General features: G+C 39.7%; 1 protein-coding gene across 1 annotated transcript; it reads left to right on the forward strand.

The window, feature by feature from the left end:
• Nucleotides 1-2,983: 2,983 nt before the first annotated feature.
• On the forward strand, nucleotides 2,984-4,600 carry LOC140323535 (sphingomyelin phosphodiesterase-like). The gene is made up of 2 exons (XM_072400701.1): nucleotides 2,984-3,343; nucleotides 3,821-4,600. Exons 1-2 carry the CDS (start codon nucleotides 3,178-3,180, stop codon nucleotides 4,210-4,212), a joined length of 558 nt encoding a protein of 185 aa, XP_072256802.1. The 5' UTR covers nucleotides 2,984-3,177; the 3' UTR covers nucleotides 4,213-4,600.
• Nucleotides 4,601-19,063: the final 14,463 nt, after the last annotated feature.

The raw sequence follows: 19,063 nt of genomic DNA on the forward strand, positions 1-19,063 counted from the left end.
GAAAGTAGCCCACAATAGGAGGGGGATATGCAATGGTGGGAAGTACTGATAGTTTAGGAGACAGAAGAGGACAGGTGGGTGAGGTTGAAGTGCTGGTTTTTCAGGGCTCTTTTAACTGAGCAGAAAGTAGGAGCAAGCCGAATAGGACAAGGAAGCTGCTTCCTTTAAAACCATCAGACAAGGGAAGAAATATAGTGATTTTAAATACTGACCAAAAATCCTAAACAATCTTGACTGGTACACAGAAATTTCGGACAGTGTTATCAAATCCTTTTATGATCAATACTATTCGATCATTATGTCAGCCTTCCGTAGAGGCATTATCAGTCAAAAGATGAAAGATTATTTATATGTGAAATATCCAACCATTCCAACTTTTTACGCCTTACCTAAAATTCACAAGGATCCTATAAATCCATCAGGATGACCTATCATAGCAGGGATAGGATCAATATCTTTGAACGCTAGTGAATTAGTAGATTCCTACTTAAGACCAATTGTCTATACAATTCCATCATATCTCAAGGACACAATTCATCTACTAAAATTAATATCCAAAGTACCTCCTAATGCTTATTTGGTTACCATTGACGTGGAAGGCTTATATTCCAGTATCCCTCATGGCAATGGCATCCCCATCATTTACAAGTACATACAAGATTTCTATCCCCAAAATGGTACCTTTAACAAATTCATCCTCAATCTGCTACAATATATTTACCAAAATTTAACAAAATTAAAAAAAAAAAAGTATTTACGTTCAAAGACACCCAATATCTACAACAACAAGGAGTGGCAATGGGCACAAGATGTGCACCATCGTATTCGAACATCTTTTTGGGAGAATGGGAAAAACAACTCCTCTCCAATCCATTTTACAACAAATATCTTCTCCATATCAAAATATGGAGAAGATATATAGATGATATCCTCCTCATATGAACAGGGTTGGAGGCCCTCTTTGATGAGTTTTTCTGCAAGTTACAAATAAATAAATACACCATGTACTTCAGTAAATCTAAAGTTCCCTTCCTCGACACGTATCTATTCATCACAGACAAAGATACCACCGATACAACCCTTTTTAATTACAAGGTACAACAACCAACACCAAGCAGTTTCCAGCATCCTATGAAAACATTGGCACGTTCTACGATCCGATACAAACACATCCAAATTTGTTTTACCATACGCATCTATCACCTACAGGAAATCTGTCTCTTTAAAAGATAATCTGGTCTGTAGTCATTAAACATCTCAACAGCACAACCTACCACAACCACTACCACCAGGAACCTTTAAGTGTGGTAGATGTCCTCAGTGCCCTTGACTTAAAGAACAAAAATAACTTCTATTGCCAAATAAGCAAATACATAAAATCAATAAACATATTGGTTGTTCCACAACAAGGGTAGTATACCTCATTACATGTATTTGTAAAAGATTCTATGTAGGAAAAACCAAAGGGCACTTCCGAAGAGAATGTATGAACATTTGTACTCCATTAGTACAGGCAAAATGGTCACCCCGATTAGTTTCCATGTAGGAACACATCATAACTTGATAATTCTGCACTCTCTTTTTCTGTTTTAGAACATATCGCCCCTAACCCTAGAGGGGGATGTGTAGACCAACTTTTACTTCAAGCTGAAACTAAATGGATTTCTATCCTTAAAGCTACCTCTCCACCTGGATTAAACCACGTTTTGTCGTTTAAAGCATTTCTCTTAACTGGTATTATTTCTATCACCTCTATCTCCGATGTGAGGTATCTCATACCTTTGTTTAGACATGAGTTGACATCATTACAATTTTAGGTATTGTCTACTTCCATTGTAACAGTATAATTCATATTGGCACAAATAAGAACAAATTGAAACAATATCTAAAATATTACAATTATAAAAAATGCTAATTTGTATTTGTTATCGATCATGTACTGTCTACACAACACTATTATGCATTGCATATAACACCTCCATGAGATAAAAGAGGTATTCATTTATGAGATCTATGCACTTAAGAATTCACTAGCTACGATTTATATATTAATGTATACTGGTAACTATACTAATATAGTACCCAATTTTGACAAGTCATATATGTAGATGTATACTTACCCATTTATCACCCTTAACCCTCCTAATGTAACAGCTATTATGTGAATGTACAGTGTTATTAATTATTTTAATCTATTTTTTCAAACGCAATTTGTATAATGAGTATATATAGTATGGGTCCCATTCTATTTCAGCTTGACTTACTTCGTATATAACCATCCAACTAACTCATATATATTTTTGTCATTCTTATTTTTATTTATTTACATTGTTACACCTCTAATAACACATGATTTTTTCATTATAATATAGACATACATATATACACATTTAATCCATTTAAATAACTTTTTCTAATTTGTTTTATAATTTGAAGATAAACATTTTTGCTTCTTTATATTTTTTATTTTTTTATTATATAGTTTTTCACATAAAAATTGCCTCTCCTACTAATGTCTTACGGGAGATGGGGGCACCCCATAGTGGGTGCTATAAAGGACCCGGTCTCTCCTTTAAAATTCATGGAGAGTCGGTTCTACTGTGCTGGGCTGATGAGGACCCGCTGATTCGGAGCTCTGCCTCTGATGCTATAGCGGGTGAAGGCATCAGAGGTTTGACGTCACCATTAGGGCCCACCCAGCAATAGCCGGGTCATACACTAGCATTACTATCTAATTATTTGTATAATCGCGCTCACGCACAAGCTGAGCCTGTGCTTATTTATCTTTATTTGTAATTATTTTATTTTACTTATTTGTATTTATTTTATTGTTTTCTCAATCCCAAACTTTATTTACCCACCCACCAACCCATTTAAGGATGAGAGGCTGGCAGCCTGAGTCTTGGTTTGGACAGCTGCCACCAGCCTTTTCCCCCCGTACCTCCTCTCATTGTCATGATGAGTCTAGGGCCACGGCGAAATTATTATAAACTCTGCAGGTCTTCTTTTGACATTTTTTTTCTCTTTTGCAATATGTATCCCAGATTATAACTTAGTTGGGTTTACTAATACAGGACTCATGACTTCCATTAATATAAAAGAGATCTATTGTTGTCTGTCTGAAAACGTAACTAATCCAGGTCAAGGCCCCTTCCCAGAATCCTCTATGTTGTCTCAATGTTTCTTTCCCTCCACAGATATGAGAGCACCATTGCCGGGCAGTTTTTTGGACACACTCACGTAGATGAATTTGAGATATTTTATGATGAAGAGACCCTCAGCCGCCCCGTCTCTGTGGCCTACATTGCACCCAGCGTCACCACCTACATTGACCTAAACCCAGGTATTTACCAGGCATTGTTACCAAGGACTAAGGCCCAGGTGTGTCATCGGATGGCATGCAAGTAAAGACACGTGAGGTTTTACTGTAGTGCAAAATCCCTGCCAAGAACTCACCCTGGAAGCGACAGTTAATTGGAAGTACTAGCTGTTAGTATAAGCAAATAAGACAAAAATAAATATTATTCACACTCAATATTTCCTTACCATAGTGACAGCCATCAATAATGATCTCCTTTATGGCATTGTGCCCCAAAAGTGCTTATAGAGATCATTTTATATAGAAGGGATCAAATCCAAGTAAAATGAAGAGTTTAGGTTTATCCTCAAAACCTTGGGAAATCTAAAGGTGATTGTATAGTCATATCGTAATATGTCAGCAAGCTTTATCCATGTAGATGAGTGTAGCTCGTAGCTGTGCACGGAGTTGGAATTGTTTTTGCTATTGTATTTCCTCTTTCATTATGTATTCCCATTTCAGGTTATCGTGTATACCAGATTGATGGAGAATACACCAACAGCTCTCACGTCGTCTTAGACCATGAGACGTACATCCTCAACCTGACTGAGGCCAACAAGCAGAAGGAGGAGGCACAGTGGACTTTCTTGTACAGTGCCCTCAATACGTATGGGATGAAGTCAGCCTTTCCATCAGACTGGGATAACCTAATACAGAGGTTCCTTCAAGATGAAAAACTATTCCAGACTTTCTGGTTCCTCCATCACAAGGGCCACGTGAATGAGGTGTGCGAGCAAACATGCAAGAGGACTGTTATATGTAACCTCCGCACGGGCAGGTCCAGTGATCCTCGGCTGTGTAAGGATCTGGGACTTAATGGGAAACCCACCTGGAAACGGAAATCTTTTTGCTGAAGCTGCAACTTCTGCATTCATCTCATGAAGGAGTAATGTTGACCTTTATTTTATATATGCCAGGGCTGTCCAACTCCAGTCAGCAAGGGTCTGGATCTGCACTTCCAGCAATGTAATGAGTGTGGTATGATTTACAGAGGTCATAAAATGACTCCGTATAAATGAAAATCCTGGCCATTGTGTGGTCCTCAACAATTGGAGTTGGACCACCCTGCTACAAGCTAAGAAAAGATGAACTATATTGTGCCAAAGCTTTGAGAATTTAGAGCTTTTATAAAATTGTGACTTCCTCAGGAATGTAGACATGGAGAATAACTTGAATGGATTCAACTTAGACCAGATTGTTGAACATCCCGTCTCTATAAATCAGGAATTTCTGAGAACACAATCTGTAAAGCATTCAATCCACACGCTCAGGTGTTTTCTATCTACTCTGAAAGTGACGATTGTCACAACTCATGGATCTGCTCTTTTTTACAGCTGATATAAATGAGACAAAGCTATAACTATACTCAGAGGTATTTTAGCTGATTTCTCTCCACTCACTTTCACCTTTGTGCTGCAAATTGGTGACAAAAGTGATAATCTCTCAATTTCTATGTATATCAACCCCGTATTGCCTGTTGTCACCCAGCTGGCCCTTCTCAAACATTTTATTATAAATCTTTCCCTCTCCTGAGGAACAGAAATCTACACTAAATATTTCCACATTCTAAACGTTCTTCCAACCACATTATTGTGATCTCCACTTCCATCCTGTTCATTATTATAACTTTTTTTCATGAAGTGCCAAAATGACGCATGTACAGGAGCAGGAGGAGGGAACTTCATGAATGCTCGAGCGATGTAGATGGCAATGAAAAGTTAAAGGTTATTTAAACTAAAAAGCCCAGAAATAATATATTAAAGCCTACTACTTAAGATGTGGCAGCTGCATTAGATTAATTTATCTTTAGGTTTTTTTTTTTTTTAACCTTTTTACCTGGTACTCCTTCAGCTAACACAATTTCTGTCTCTGATTGGCTATGATCACAAATCTAAAGTGTCCATGGAGAAAGCTATGATTGTTACCCAGAAACATATTTCCGATTATTCCTCAGTAGTTATCATAAGATTACAGATTGGTGGGGAAAATCCAATAAAAAATGTGTCCGGTTTGCCCTGAAATTTGTAGCATTATAAACTGGTCTTTTACATTTTACGTTCAGGCTTTGCCAAACTGAAGGGTAACTCAAAATAAAACCATAAACCCACCTGAGCAAAGCCAGTCAAATTATTTGCTGGAATGTGATAAAGCCATCCTGTCCTTTCATTACCAGTACAGATGGCACCACTGGGAGTAATGTAGTTCCTGCACATCCAAGAAGTTACATAATCAGTGGCTGAAAAGGATCGCCAAGGACCCGGAAGTCCACTGTGGAACTGGAAGTGAAGATGGTGGCTTCCTAGGATGTGTTGGTGACCAGATCCTGGATCTGTCATCAGAAGGCGTGTAAATAGGTAAGTCTGTGTTACCCTTTCTAACCACTATTGTCCCAAATTGTTATTTTCTGTTCTCGATTTCCCAGTCTGTGGAGCATTTCTGCTGGTGAGGAGTGTGTTACCATTTTCATGGATCTCAGGACTGTTGGCACCCTCCTCACCTCCTCCACTGTCCCCAGAATAACCCAGACTTAGGCCGGCTATCTCCTGGGCCAGCTCCTCCCCCACCTACCTACCTGATACACAAATCCCTCCACAGCTCCTCCCCCACCTACCTACCTGATACACAAATCCCTCCACAGTTCTTGTCCCACTTACCTTTCTGATCTGATAGAAATATCCCCTCCTAGCCGCTCTTTTTGCTCCTCCGATGACCTACTAATGACTTCCTCACGCATAACCTCATCACACACACGGCTCCAAGACTTTTCTAGAGCTGCCCCGACTCTCTGGAATGGTCTTCCTCGTCCTTATTGGCTTGCTCCTACTTTCTGCTCATTTAAAAGAGAACCCAAAACCCAACGCTTCACCCTCACCTACCCGTCTTCTTCTGTCTCCTAAACCCTCACTACTCCCCACCAATCCATATCCCTCTCCTATTGTGTGATACTTCCCCCACCTCCTAGATTGTAAGCTCTTCGGAGTCCTCTCCTCCTCCTCTGTATCTGTCTGTCATTTGCAACCCCTATTTAATGTACAGTGCTACCTAACGTTGGCGCTATATAAATACTTTATATTAATATTAATAATAAGATGTTAAAGGAACCAATATACCCAATATAATCAATACATCAGAACTGAATTCTCTTTTTACTGGTTCTACTTTAAAGCTGAACTCGGGCCAGATCCAAAAGATAGAAATCAATACAAATCTCATAATAACGATCATTAAATGTATCTTCTGTATGCAAGCTGTGCAAGTACATTTGTAGCCCCTGGATTCCCCAATATGGAGTACAAGGAAGCTGGCCATGGGAAATGCCATGCAGACACCATTACATGTATATAGGTTGTGGCTGCAAATATGTTGCAGGAGATCATTGTCACTGAGATGTAACAAAAGGAAAAAATGTAATGGTAAAAAATAATTTGGTTTACATTTCTTTTATATCTTCAAAAAATAAAATAAAAAAGCCTGTATAGTCAAAGGATTTGTGGTTTTATCTGCTGAGCAAGGTCTGCATGATGGTGTATTACCATACAATGTCCACAAGGGGGCACTGCAGAGTTACATGTAGGACATTGTAAATTGAGCACAGTGAGAATACATGGAGTGAATCTGGGGATGGACATGTGGGTGAGGGTGTAATGTCATTTCTGCACTGGGGCCAACTGTGAGCTATCTCGGCCACTGATTATTTCAATGTGATTTATAATAGTAGTGAAAGATCCAAAATGGTTCTTTTAACCAATAAGCAGTAAGCAATACATGAATTAAATTATTATTAATAATAAACAGTATTTGTATAGTGCCAACATATTACGCAGCGCTGTACATTTGCAAATCACAAACACAGACAGAGACATAGGTGGAGGAGAGGACCCTGCCCCGAAGAGCTTACAATCTAAGGTGGGGAAGATCTTTGCCAAAGTATTATTGTGGGCTGATAAGTTTAAGACACCAGATATGTTTTATGCATATTACCCTGGACCTGTCAGTAATGTTACAAGCCTTATAAATTCCTGACAAAAGGGATGTTTGGAATGCCACATTTTTGAGTCTGAACAAATTTGGTTAGAACGGATGAGAACTACAAGTCCAAATGCAGATTTTTTTAAAGTTTTAAAATGCTTTTTTTTTAATTAAATTTCCTTAAGAGATAAAAAGAATTTTGGGAAGAGGGGGAAGTCTGAGCCCTGAGAGAGTCTGAGAGTGGGAAGGCTGTGTATTGGGTTGGTCGGTAGGTAGGTGAGAAGAATGTATGAGTCTGGCTACAGCATTCATGATAGATTGTAGAGGAGAGGGTCGGGTTAGTAGAATACTAGGGAGGAGGAGGTTACAGTAGTCCAGATCCAGATGTTGCGTAGGTGAAAGTGACCGGACCTGGAAATGTTCTGAATATGGGGGGTAAGAATCAAAGGTGACACCAGGACAACGTGCCTGAGGGGAGGGCAGAATAACATTGTTACAGTTAGATATATGTCAGGGGGATATTTGGAATGTGTGGAGGAGAAGCTGAGAAGCCATTTTACCCAGAAACCTGTCAGACATCACTTTGGGTGAAGGCCCCGGTAGACTTGCATGTATGCTCAGTCTTTATGTAGAACTTCTAAGCTGCAGGCAGGTCCAGCATACATAACAAGCACATACATGTTCTGTTGGACAGCAATCTGAACACGACCCTACAATCAGGTTTATATATGGATACTGATATAGGTCAATTATTTGTGCTAAGTTGATCTCTTTCATGTGTGTTTTAAAAAAATAAAAAGTCTCTGACAAACATGTTAGGCACCTGTGTAATGTGTGCTGATGTCAGGAAAGTTCTTTCTACCCCGGGGGGTCATTGCAGCAATTATTGCATTATTTTAGAACATTCCACCTCACCGGGCCCATAACAAAGATATCTTCAGACCGGTCACACCCAGCCGTGGCATAGTTTTGTGTGAGCGATATTGTGGTCTCCAAAGAATGTTATGTGATGACCGTGTACAGGAAAACCTGCATGACGGAATGTTAAAATATGTCCTGCATGACGGAATGTAAAATAAGTCACAGCCCAGGATCTGCTTATTGGCCAACTATATATATACTACTATATATATAACATATAATATATAACATTAGTGTACAGAATGCAGTGGGCAGTAATATGTATCATACAGCACTACATACAGAGTGCAGAGGTCAGGAGTATGAAATATACATTTTATTGTATAGTGTACAGAATGCAGTGGGCAGTAATACCCTGTTTCCCCGATGATAAGACACTGTCTTATTTTTTTTTGAAGGCCAAAATATGCTCTAGGGCTTATTTTCAGGGGGATGCCTTATTTACCCATGAAGAAGACTACAGTACACAGTTATGGCTTATTTTTCATTTTTACCTAAAAAGGGGGGGCTGTCTTATTTGATGGCCCTGCCTTATCATCGGGGAAACACGGTATGTATCATACAGCACTACATACAGAGTGCAGAGGTCAGGAGTATGAAATATACAATTTATTGTATAGAGTGTAGGGGTCAGGAGTATGAAATATACAATATATTGTATAGAGTGCAGGGGTCAGGAGTATGAAATATACAATATAATGTATGGAGTGCAGGGGTCAGGAGTATGAAATATACACTATATTGTATAGGGTGCAGTGGTCAGGAGTATGAAATATACAAAATAATGTATAGAGTGTAGGGGTCTGGAGTATGAAATATACAATGTATTGTATAGCATGCAGGGGTCAGGAGTATGAAATATACAAAATAATGTAGAGTGTAGGGGTCAGGAGTATGCAATATACAATATAAAGTATAGAGTGCAGGGGGTCAGGGGTATGAAGTATACAATATAATGTATGGAGTGCAGGGGTCAGGAGTATGAAATATAAAAAATAAAATGTAGAGTGCAGGGGTCAGGAGTATGAAATATACAAAATAATGTATAGAGTGCAGGGGTCAGGAGTATGAAATATACAATATAATATATAGAGTGCAGGGGTTAGGAGTATGTAAAGCACAACACTGAGTAAGAAGTGTATGGAATGCATCAAGCAATATTTGGTGTATGGAGTGTATGAATGAGAAAGCCTCCTTTGCATGGGTAATGGGAAACAGAAATGCTTTCAGAAATGCGCCAGTAGATTACACAAAGCCCCAGTTTAAAGCCAAACTGTAGTCCCCCCCCAGCTCCTTACTCACTCCACTTTTCACTTTTGCCTACTTGTGAAGCTGTCAGGGTTTTCCTTTTGCTCCACTGGACTGGTCTCATTCAGCAATGCCAGAAGCCCCCCAACCTGACCATTAACATCACCCCCATCACAGCAAGTCTATGAGGCTACAATCATCGGGTATCAGCGGAGTCCCAGTGGCTGCAGTAAGAGGTATGTCAGCCACTTTGGCTTTTGACTTACTTGTTAGTTATAGGCACCACCTGCTTTGCATAGCATTTATTTTATTTGTTATCCATATGCAATCCACTCAATGTGTGAAAGGTTTATATATCTGCAATATCTTTCTTCTTCTCTCTCCTCATTTATCATGGTCACAAGATTTTGTACCTTGGGACTATGGATGAACAGGACATTTTGAGCTCATAGTATAGGTATAAGGGGAAAAGGGGGAAAGAGGTTTCAGGCTCAGGAGGTTTTTGTGCAAAAATAATATTATTTTAAGTTCAATATCCAAATGCCTGTTATTGTCACAGGGTTTGGATACTTTAATCTAGACATAAGACTCCTTCCAATGTCATACAAAGTACATATAAAGATTGAAAACAAGGTAAGAAGGGGACCTGTTATGGTTGCATGATTACCAACACGTTTCGCCTGTTATAGGCTACTTCAGAGGTATAAATTTGCAGAGATTGTATGATTTGTTTGGTTGGAGTGTAGGTAGGGCGGTAAAAGAAGCAGTATTCAGGCTGCATGCACTTTGATGATGATGATGATGTCCAAGCCCAAAGCAAAGATATTGTTTAAATGTTGTCCTAGTAGATTAGGTTCATTTTTAATATTCATATATATGTTTTTTGTTTCATATACCCAAAATAGGGGTTTGTGAGAACCTAGTCAAGTAGGTATAGGTCTATTTATCCTAAAGAAAATGGGGAGAGTGGAATAAATATATCCTTTCTTATGCAGCCAAGAGGGCTGCTATTGTGCTAAGACTTGTAGTTTGTCCATACGACCAGGAAAGGGTATGTAGTAATTCATGCTGCCAAAAGGACATTTTGTCCAACAGAAATTATTTGCTAGCCAGCCTTCAAATGTAGTGTTGTGTCACAAATTAATTCCCTTAAAAAAATCAACTACATTAAAACATGCATTAAAAATGGCGTACCTGCTTGGCACACAGAATATACCAAGTTGGTACCCATTGTCACCCTATGAGAAGCCCTTGTGAAGCTTGAAAGTAAGAAAGCTTTTGTAAGGTGACAATGGTTAATAACTTGGTATACCCAATTACATATTAACTATCATATTAACTAACTAACTGGATATACCAAATCGGTAACCATTGTCATCATGAGACGCTTTTGTCCAGAGACAAAAGCATTCGATTTCTCTGCTGGCTTATTCATAATAACAGATATTGATGATCACAAACAACAAAAATAAATACATACAACTATACATTTTCACATCCTAATTGTGACCTTTCAATGTCTATTATTTGCACTTAGTGCAGGCCACTCATTAGGATGTTCAATTGATAATACAATAGATTCTAAGAAGGTCAGATCAGATTATGCGGATCAATCATCATTTTACCATAAGTAGAATTAATATGGAAATAACATGAATTTGTTATAGTAACATTCAAGTGAATAAAAAAAAAATATAAAAACAATTCGAGCAGGCAGGTCCCTCCTGCAAAAACAATAAACCCACTTGATCGCAATTTTTTTAAAAATAAATATCAATATACTGGTATATTCACCCTTTGGGAACAAGGGATTCACATATTCCCACAGGACCTGCTTTAAAGGCAGCGAGTAGGGATCTTTGTGGAAAAAAACGTTTGTCTTGGGAGATTCGCAAACTTGTGAGGCCAACAGAAACGGTGTTGAGGACTTACTCAACTGATCCTATGCTCTGTCTGAACCTTCTGGAACCTTGCTAGTTTGTAAGCCTGGGCAAGATAGCACTAAAAAGAAAACAAGGGTTGACTTGACTCAAAAGGTGAATGGGTGCTCAGGATGAAGATCTTCTGATGTGGAGATCTTCTGAATTCTCTGCCTGGCTGCTAAGTCCATGCAACCTTTCAACTTTATTATGTGCAGGCCTTTTAAATTGGCCCCTTCATTGGTTCTTGAGGCGTTTATCCCAGGGCATGACCCACTGGCAATAGCATAATCGAGTTTACTGCCAAAGAGACTTTGATCCTCAAAGGGAACTCTGCACCATCCCTACTTGGAGAAGTCTGCTCCCATGGCTTGAATCAAAGTGCTGGTATATACCAGCTGATATCTTCAGGTATTTCTCAGGTATAGTCTCAGATCATATCTTGAGAGCTCTCCCAAGGGCTCTCAAGACTGAAGTCTGCAATGGCAGGTTTACAAGCTGCACCATCTATTGGATAGATATGTCTGTCCATACTCCAAGGGCTCCCAGGAGTTAAGTCAATGGAAAGGCGGGTTTACAAGTTGCACCAGCTGTTAGGTAGATCTTTTAAAGATCAGGGGTCTATATGCCTGTTCAAAACATCACAAAAAGACCCAATTTAGCGTAACAGTAAAGTAAGGGCCTGGCCAATCTTATATGGGCTGTGCTGATGTGATGTTAACTTTAGGTAGTATCTGGTGCTATGCCAGCCTGGTCAAGATGGCGCCTGTGGCTCCTACAGCACACGTGTCTGAGCCGCAGGCTCCTCTCTCCCCTTCTCCAGCATCTTTGGAGTCTCATCACCACGATCCCCATTCTCTAATAGCTCATTTCTCCCCAGACAGCAGAGGGCTCATGGAAGAGGACTTCATGGCTATCCTGTGAGTTTTTTTAAGGAGAAGCGCTCACCTGGAGGGGAAATTTATGACATGCTAGGAAATCAAAGAGGGACCCTGGCCGAACCTTATGGAGGATGACTCCTTCACTGCCACCACTCAGAGTGCTTCTACAATATGGCTTACAGATGTTCCTGGTCCATCTATCTTTATTCCAAAGATTGTGTCCTCAGAGGATTCTTCCCAATGCGGGACCTCAGCCTGGGCAGACAGGGGACCCTACACCACAGTAGGAAATAACGCTCTAGGTGAATTACATGTTCAGCAGACTCCCCCTGCCCAAGATAGTACCCCATCTTACAACTTATAACCCCATCAACCAGCTACATCCTCAAGCCCCTCTCCTGCTTTACTTTCAGGAAAAGAGTCAAATTTTGCTGGGCCACCACTGCTTTCTCTAACAGCGGTGTAGTCAAAAAAAAAAGGGGGTGCTCAGTATTTTCCATCCCCACTACACCCCTGCCTGTGTCACTCAAACGAGAAGACACCAGAGTGACCCACAAACGATACCAAAACCCGCCACTCTCCCATCCCGGGACTGAGCTGGCAATTGTAGAGTGGACGGGTTGTGTTTTGAGAAGCTGGCCTATTCCCTGAGCCTGAGATCTGTACGGGGGACATAGTCTACATCTCTGGCCAGTGCATCCCCCCAGCGGGGTCCTTCTCCTGAACCCACAGGGGGTGGACCGGCCGGAGCCGTGGACCACCAAAAAACTCTTTAGAAATTGTTCCAACCCGTGCCCGCCCCACTACAACCCTGATGACAAGAATACCTGCAAGCGATCCCCACTAGGGATGATTTTCACCTACTTATAAGTGAGGTTAAGGAGGCCTGTTGAATAGAGATTTTAGTCTTAAGGGGGGACCTTTGCTCTTTGGCAAAAAAAGTTGACTCATTGTCAAAGAGGATTTACAAACTACTCAGTCTTTGTTTACCCAAGTACAAGATAACTGCTCAGAAGGTAGCTAACAGAGACCTGAACCATCAATTAAAGGATCCAGATAACTAAGGGTGATGTCAAAATATCTGAGTTGGTGAAATATATATTTTCTAATGGGACTTTTGAGACTTATCACTTCATCCAATAACAATTACAAATTGTTAAACTTTCATTTTTTGTATAGTTATCTATTAAAACATCAAATCAACATTCAAAACATATTAAAAACAATGTGTATCTCTCCACTCCATGAGGCTATTTAGTTGCATCAAATATATCGTTTACATCATTTTCATACATGTTCTTTAAATTGTCAACAATACAAAGATTATATCAAACATTTTCTTACTATAATTATAACCTCAAAAGATCTCAATCTCAACATGTTTTATAGGTGAACCACTTCATCAGGAGTTTAATGGTGGAGAAAACCTTTAAAATTGCTAGCTCGTCAGCCGAAACACTGCCTTACCTGTTCCAACAAAAAGGGACCAAGGAAGGTGAACGCTCTTTTCCACAAAGCACCAGACAAGAAGCACCAACATAAAGGTGAAACATAGTACTCAAAAAAGGCCCATTATATTTATCCCAATATCACTCTATGCAGGTATGTATGAAGTGATGTACTGCAAGGTTGATATTCATTAAAGCGTACCTAAACTCAAAAATTTCACTTTACATAAAAAGGTAGACAACCCTTTCATGTAAGGTAAAAATTCTGTTGTTTCTTTTTTTAGTCCCCCTTCAGCGGTTCGTTTAGGTCCGGTTTCAGCCCAGCCCCAAATCCTAGGTGATCGAGAACGAATGGGAGCGCAAAGCCTCCCAGGATACCTAAGTCATGTATCCCGGGACGCTCATGGGTGTTCCTTCTGCGCAAGGAGCCTTTTTGAGCAAATAGAAAAATTTGTCAATCTCGTGCCTGAATGAGGTGAGGAAAGATGGTAGCACCCGGAGCGTGGCTCTGGGATAGATGCCGGGACGATGCTGGACCAGATGCAAGACACCCCCGCATGGATCAGACTGCCCTGCGGGATTGAAGGTTTTTTTTTTTTTTGGCAGTTTTTAGTTTTGTTCCTCTTTAAAAATCCTTCACTTATGAACTTATTTTCTGACAGCTCCAACTGTGATGCATACTCACGCCGTGCCTAGGCGATTGAGTATTTACCTCAGTTGGAGCTATCGCCCAATAGCCCTTATAAAGGTGCAAAAAATATAAAATACTGCATGTATATGTACTATTTAACTGTATTGACTTAATACCTAACCAATACAATATATGTCCTTAAAAACTGCGAGCCTCAAACCTCTTTCTGTCTCACTTTTTTCTCACATTCACCCCATAGGATACACAATCATTGATAAAGAGAGGCCTGGCACTATGGGGGGAAGACATGGGGAGGACTAAAAAACAACATGATAAATTGGGTAGCCAGAGCAAAAATGGTAAATTCGATTTTAAATAGTGTTTATGTTAGCATACTTACCAATTGGTGGATTTGGGCAGAAAAAGGTCGGATAAGTCTGTTTGGAGAAGCTGAGCATGTTTATTTGGATTTTGAAAAAGCATCAGATCAACGCCCTTTTTTTGCACTTTGCTATTGTTTAAAATTTTAATATTTTATTTTTTTTCTTTATATATAATAATATTTATATATAATAATATTTTATTATTTTGTCTTTCTGGCAGTGTGTGGGTGCTGGGATCCCTGAAGACAATCATCTCAGACATGGGAAGCGGATATACACCACACCTGAAATGGCGTCCCTCTTGGGTGATTTCAGCAGATTATTACTTACTGTGATTGGATGGGTAAATCATCTGCAGTCCTCTTCCTTGCCCTTAAGGTGGTGTGATGCAGCTGGAGGCATAAAATTATATGGTGTGTTACTGCAGATACAGTGTTTGGTTTAAAATTGGCTCCATGGACCTTTGACCCTGTTTTCATTTATTTATGTTATCTATTGTTTTGTAGTTATTAAAGGGTAGCTATGGCATTACATCTCACACTTGTGTTTAATGTACATTATTGTTAATGTTTAGGGGGGTTAAATGGGGCATTGGGGTTTATTGGCATAAATAAATGAAATGAATCCCATCACTACTACCCTGGTCAAGACTTTATATAGGGTCTAACACTTCCCAAACTTATCCGCAACTAAAATGAGTTTGCCTTTACCTACGCATTAACAGATCAAATGGAGCAAATGGTAGAAGTTCACCATTACACCCTAAGTACCATTGGAGAAAGAAATGTGAGCAATCTAAACACATTTCTTCTTTCATTTTCATATGATTTAAATCAGACATCATATATTATCACAATCATTAAATAGGCAATAGCAGTAAAGGAAATTAATAATGGGGTCCTTTTGTTCAAAAGTTTGCAAACCCATAAAATGGAGAATTAAGTAAAGTTGTTCTTTGGATTTGGTAAAAAGCCTCCATGAAGTTTTTGGTTTTCCAGCCAAAACTTCATGTTTGGGATCTTCTGAAAGGGGCCCATGGAGGTTGAGGTTAGAAGATGGTGGTGTGGTGTCTTGACATAATAATGTAGTGCTAGGATGTGCTTAGCACTACAGGGCCAAGTCCCTACTGTCATTGAGCTGATACCACCGCTCCTACAACCCCTTTCAGATCCTAAGAGGACCCCACCACTAGACAGCCAATAGTAATAGCCCTTGCAGCCCTGGCAGGACCTCCCCTCCTGTAGACAAAGAATGGGGACACGGGAAAGTCACATGATGTGGTATTAGGTGTGTAAAGAGGGCTTTTTACTAAAAAAAAATATTTAAATCCCCCCTCCTATTGTGTGCTGCTTCCCCACCACTTAGATTGTAAGCTCTTCAGGGCAGGGTCCTCTCCTCCTCCTGTGTCACTGTCTGTATCTTTTTGTCTTTTGCAACCTCTATTTAATGTACATGGCTGCGTAATATGTTGGCGCTATATAAATACTGTTTTTTTATAATAATATTAATAATAATAAATAAATAAATAGGACTCTTTAAACCACAGGGAATGAACTAATGTTGAACCCTGGGAATATTGGAAAATCTACCGTTTTGTGAGGATTGCAGCAGTTGTCAGACCTGTCCCCATCCTAAGCTGACCAATACTTGGGGTAAGGAAACAAAAGGAATTTATTTATTTTCTGAACTGGATAGAAGTGATATAAATATATAAGACATTTTAACTACTAGGATACAATTGATGTTTAAATATTTATATGTTTTTATATATCAGTTTTTATTGGGTAAAGAATTGCTCCAATATTCCCTGAAGAAGCAGAGTTAGATCTGTGAAATGCGTTGGAAAAGAAAAATTTGGAAGAACTATATCAATAGTAGAACTATAGGCAATAAATACACCTTTATTTTATATCGTGAAACTGTGATTATGTTTTGTGTTGTGTAGCTAATAGAGTATTAATATCAAAATGTTACGGTATTTTGTGTGATGCTTTGTATGACACGATACTCATGTAACAATTTATTGTATGTGTCAGTACAAGGATTATAAACAGAAACAAATAAGTTAAGTTTCAGAATGTTTTTAAATATTAGTTTGACAGATTACATATAAATTTACATGTGCTGTAAATTCCCTTAATCTCAGTGGAGAGTTTGGTTGTAAATTTAGTATAAGGGATGTGACACAACATATCTGATCCAACCCCTCCTAAATGTAATCTGAGGGCATTTTCTTCCTGCCACCATTTTAGTTAAAGGGTTGTGGAGGGGGAAGGGGAGTTTAGTATTATCTCTGGGATCAACTTTAACCTCAAAAATGCCTTTAAAGTATATTGAAATCCAAATATCTGAAGGAAAGATGGTATTGAATGTGTTCCTGTAATATTTAAGTTTTCTGAAAGCAAGGTGTGTCAACCATCAATTTTTTCACCCTTCCCTGAGGGTGCTAGACTACGTGCGCCATTACTGGAATGAAACTGCCCCCGCTTGGCCATTTGCACATTGACAGAATCTTCATACCTTCAGACCGTGCACAACGCAAGGAGACAAAACTTGAAAAAATTCAGGCGAGAAACATTTTATTTTTACCCCCTGCATATGGTTGGTCTATTTTGAGCATTTTTTGAGAAATTAAACATAATTTTAAAACATCTTTTCTGCTGCCTTTGCATTTAGATCCAGGTCGGAAATGAAGCGAGGAGTGGCGGAGGAAAAACATCGCTGGCCTGTTGGTTTCTGCAGAATTAGGTGTTGGCACAAATGAATATTTCTTTGACGTGGAAAGAACGTGGCTCACGGTACATAAAGGGCTTCGCTGGCCACAGGGATTGTGATTTAATGTAGTTACCATGCACATTAGATGTTTGTTAACATGACGGAGGTAAAACTATGCAATAATGATGGGTGAGACGTCCCCAGGCATCTGATCTTTACAGTGAGACATTTATGGGACCTACAGACACAAAATTAAGACTTTCTGACAACAATATGGCCTTTGTTGGTTTGTCAGTCATTCTGTGTAATAATACAAGTCCATCTAAAAATAAGCTGACTACAAAGTGGCAAAGCAATAGGTGGCACCCACCTGGGTGCAGCACCTGGGGGGTTCTGCTGAGGTTGGAGGTTCTTCTGCCTCGGTGTCATCCAGCTGTATTTGGCACTGTGCATGGCTGAGCTGTCAAGCTGTAGATACCATTTAATAAAACCTTATTAATAACAGAGTAATTGCATACCATTAATGTATAGGTTGTGGACACACAACTCCTGGAGTGCACCGTCAGAGCTGACACGGACAGCACACATCCAAGAAAGCCCAAACATCAGCTTTTATTTTAAACTTATGGTTATGGAGGCTGCACGTTCCTCACGCTATACATCAACAAGGGCTTCAAAAAGATTGTGCAAATGTATACAGCCTTTTCCAAGCGAGGGCTTCAAATATATGGAGAGAAATGGCATAACCTTATGGCTGACCTACTCCTGTTTGACCAACGTCATCATCATATTGCTGAAGCTTACTTGATGTGGTCCAGATAGCTATAATAACTACAAAAACAATTCTTATAATTAAATAAATAGATGAATAAAAGACATCAGTCACATATTAGCCATTTAGGGAACTAGCAGATTTCACTTATTATGGGCATGGGAATGGCAAGAGCAATCAGAGCACAAGATGATGACAGGTCAATCTTCACATAAGGCATGGCCATGTGACGAGTAGATCTGGACCTTGCTGTGTCCTGAGTATCTTGTTAGGTTGCCCTTCTTGGTCCACAATTTTATTTTTAACTGATCATCAACAGAATCCCCTTTAATTCCCTCCTCTATTCACCTCCCATTTAGATCCGTGTGGGTGAAACACTTGGATATGGTTTGGCTTCACCGCCAGACCACCTGAAGCTAATCCTGCCAATGCAGATAAGTAACCATGCAAGATGTGTGCAGGGAAGTGAGGTCACAGGAGATAGTGCCATGTCCAAACAGGTACAAAAAGGGGGTAAGGTGTAAGAAGGAAGTGTAGTGTCCAAACAGGTGGCAGAGGGGAGTACAGTATTGGAATACATGTGAAAAGATGGCACAGTGCTAATCACTGGTTAAGGGGGCTTCACTACCACCAAGGGTGTGAGAAAGGAGTGTAGTGTTAAAACAGATGTGTGGAGGGGGTGCGGTGGTGTCATGGGTTTGCAGAGGGTGCAGGAATGACAGTGATGTGCAGAGGGTGCAGGAATGACAGTGATGTGCAGAGGGTGCAGGAATGGCAGTGATGTGCAGAGGGTGCAGGAATGGCAGTGATGTGCAGAG

The sequence above is a fragment of the Pyxicephalus adspersus genome, chromosome 1, assembly GCF_032062135.1.
Source record: "Pyxicephalus adspersus chromosome 1, UCB_Pads_2.0, whole genome shotgun sequence".
NCBI classification, from domain to species: domain Eukaryota; kingdom Metazoa; phylum Chordata; class Amphibia; order Anura; family Pyxicephalidae; genus Pyxicephalus; species Pyxicephalus adspersus.

Bases quoted from the DNA above. Each gene is read 5' to 3' on its own strand.
- LOC140323535 (XM_072400701.1), top strand. From the start codon at position 3,178: ATGTTTCTTTCCCTCCACAGATATGAGAGCACCATTGCCGGGCAGTTT. The intron at 3,344-3,820 runs GTATTTACCAGG...TTCCCATTTCAG, and splicing joins CTACATTGACCTAAACCCAG to GTTATCGTGTATACCAGATT.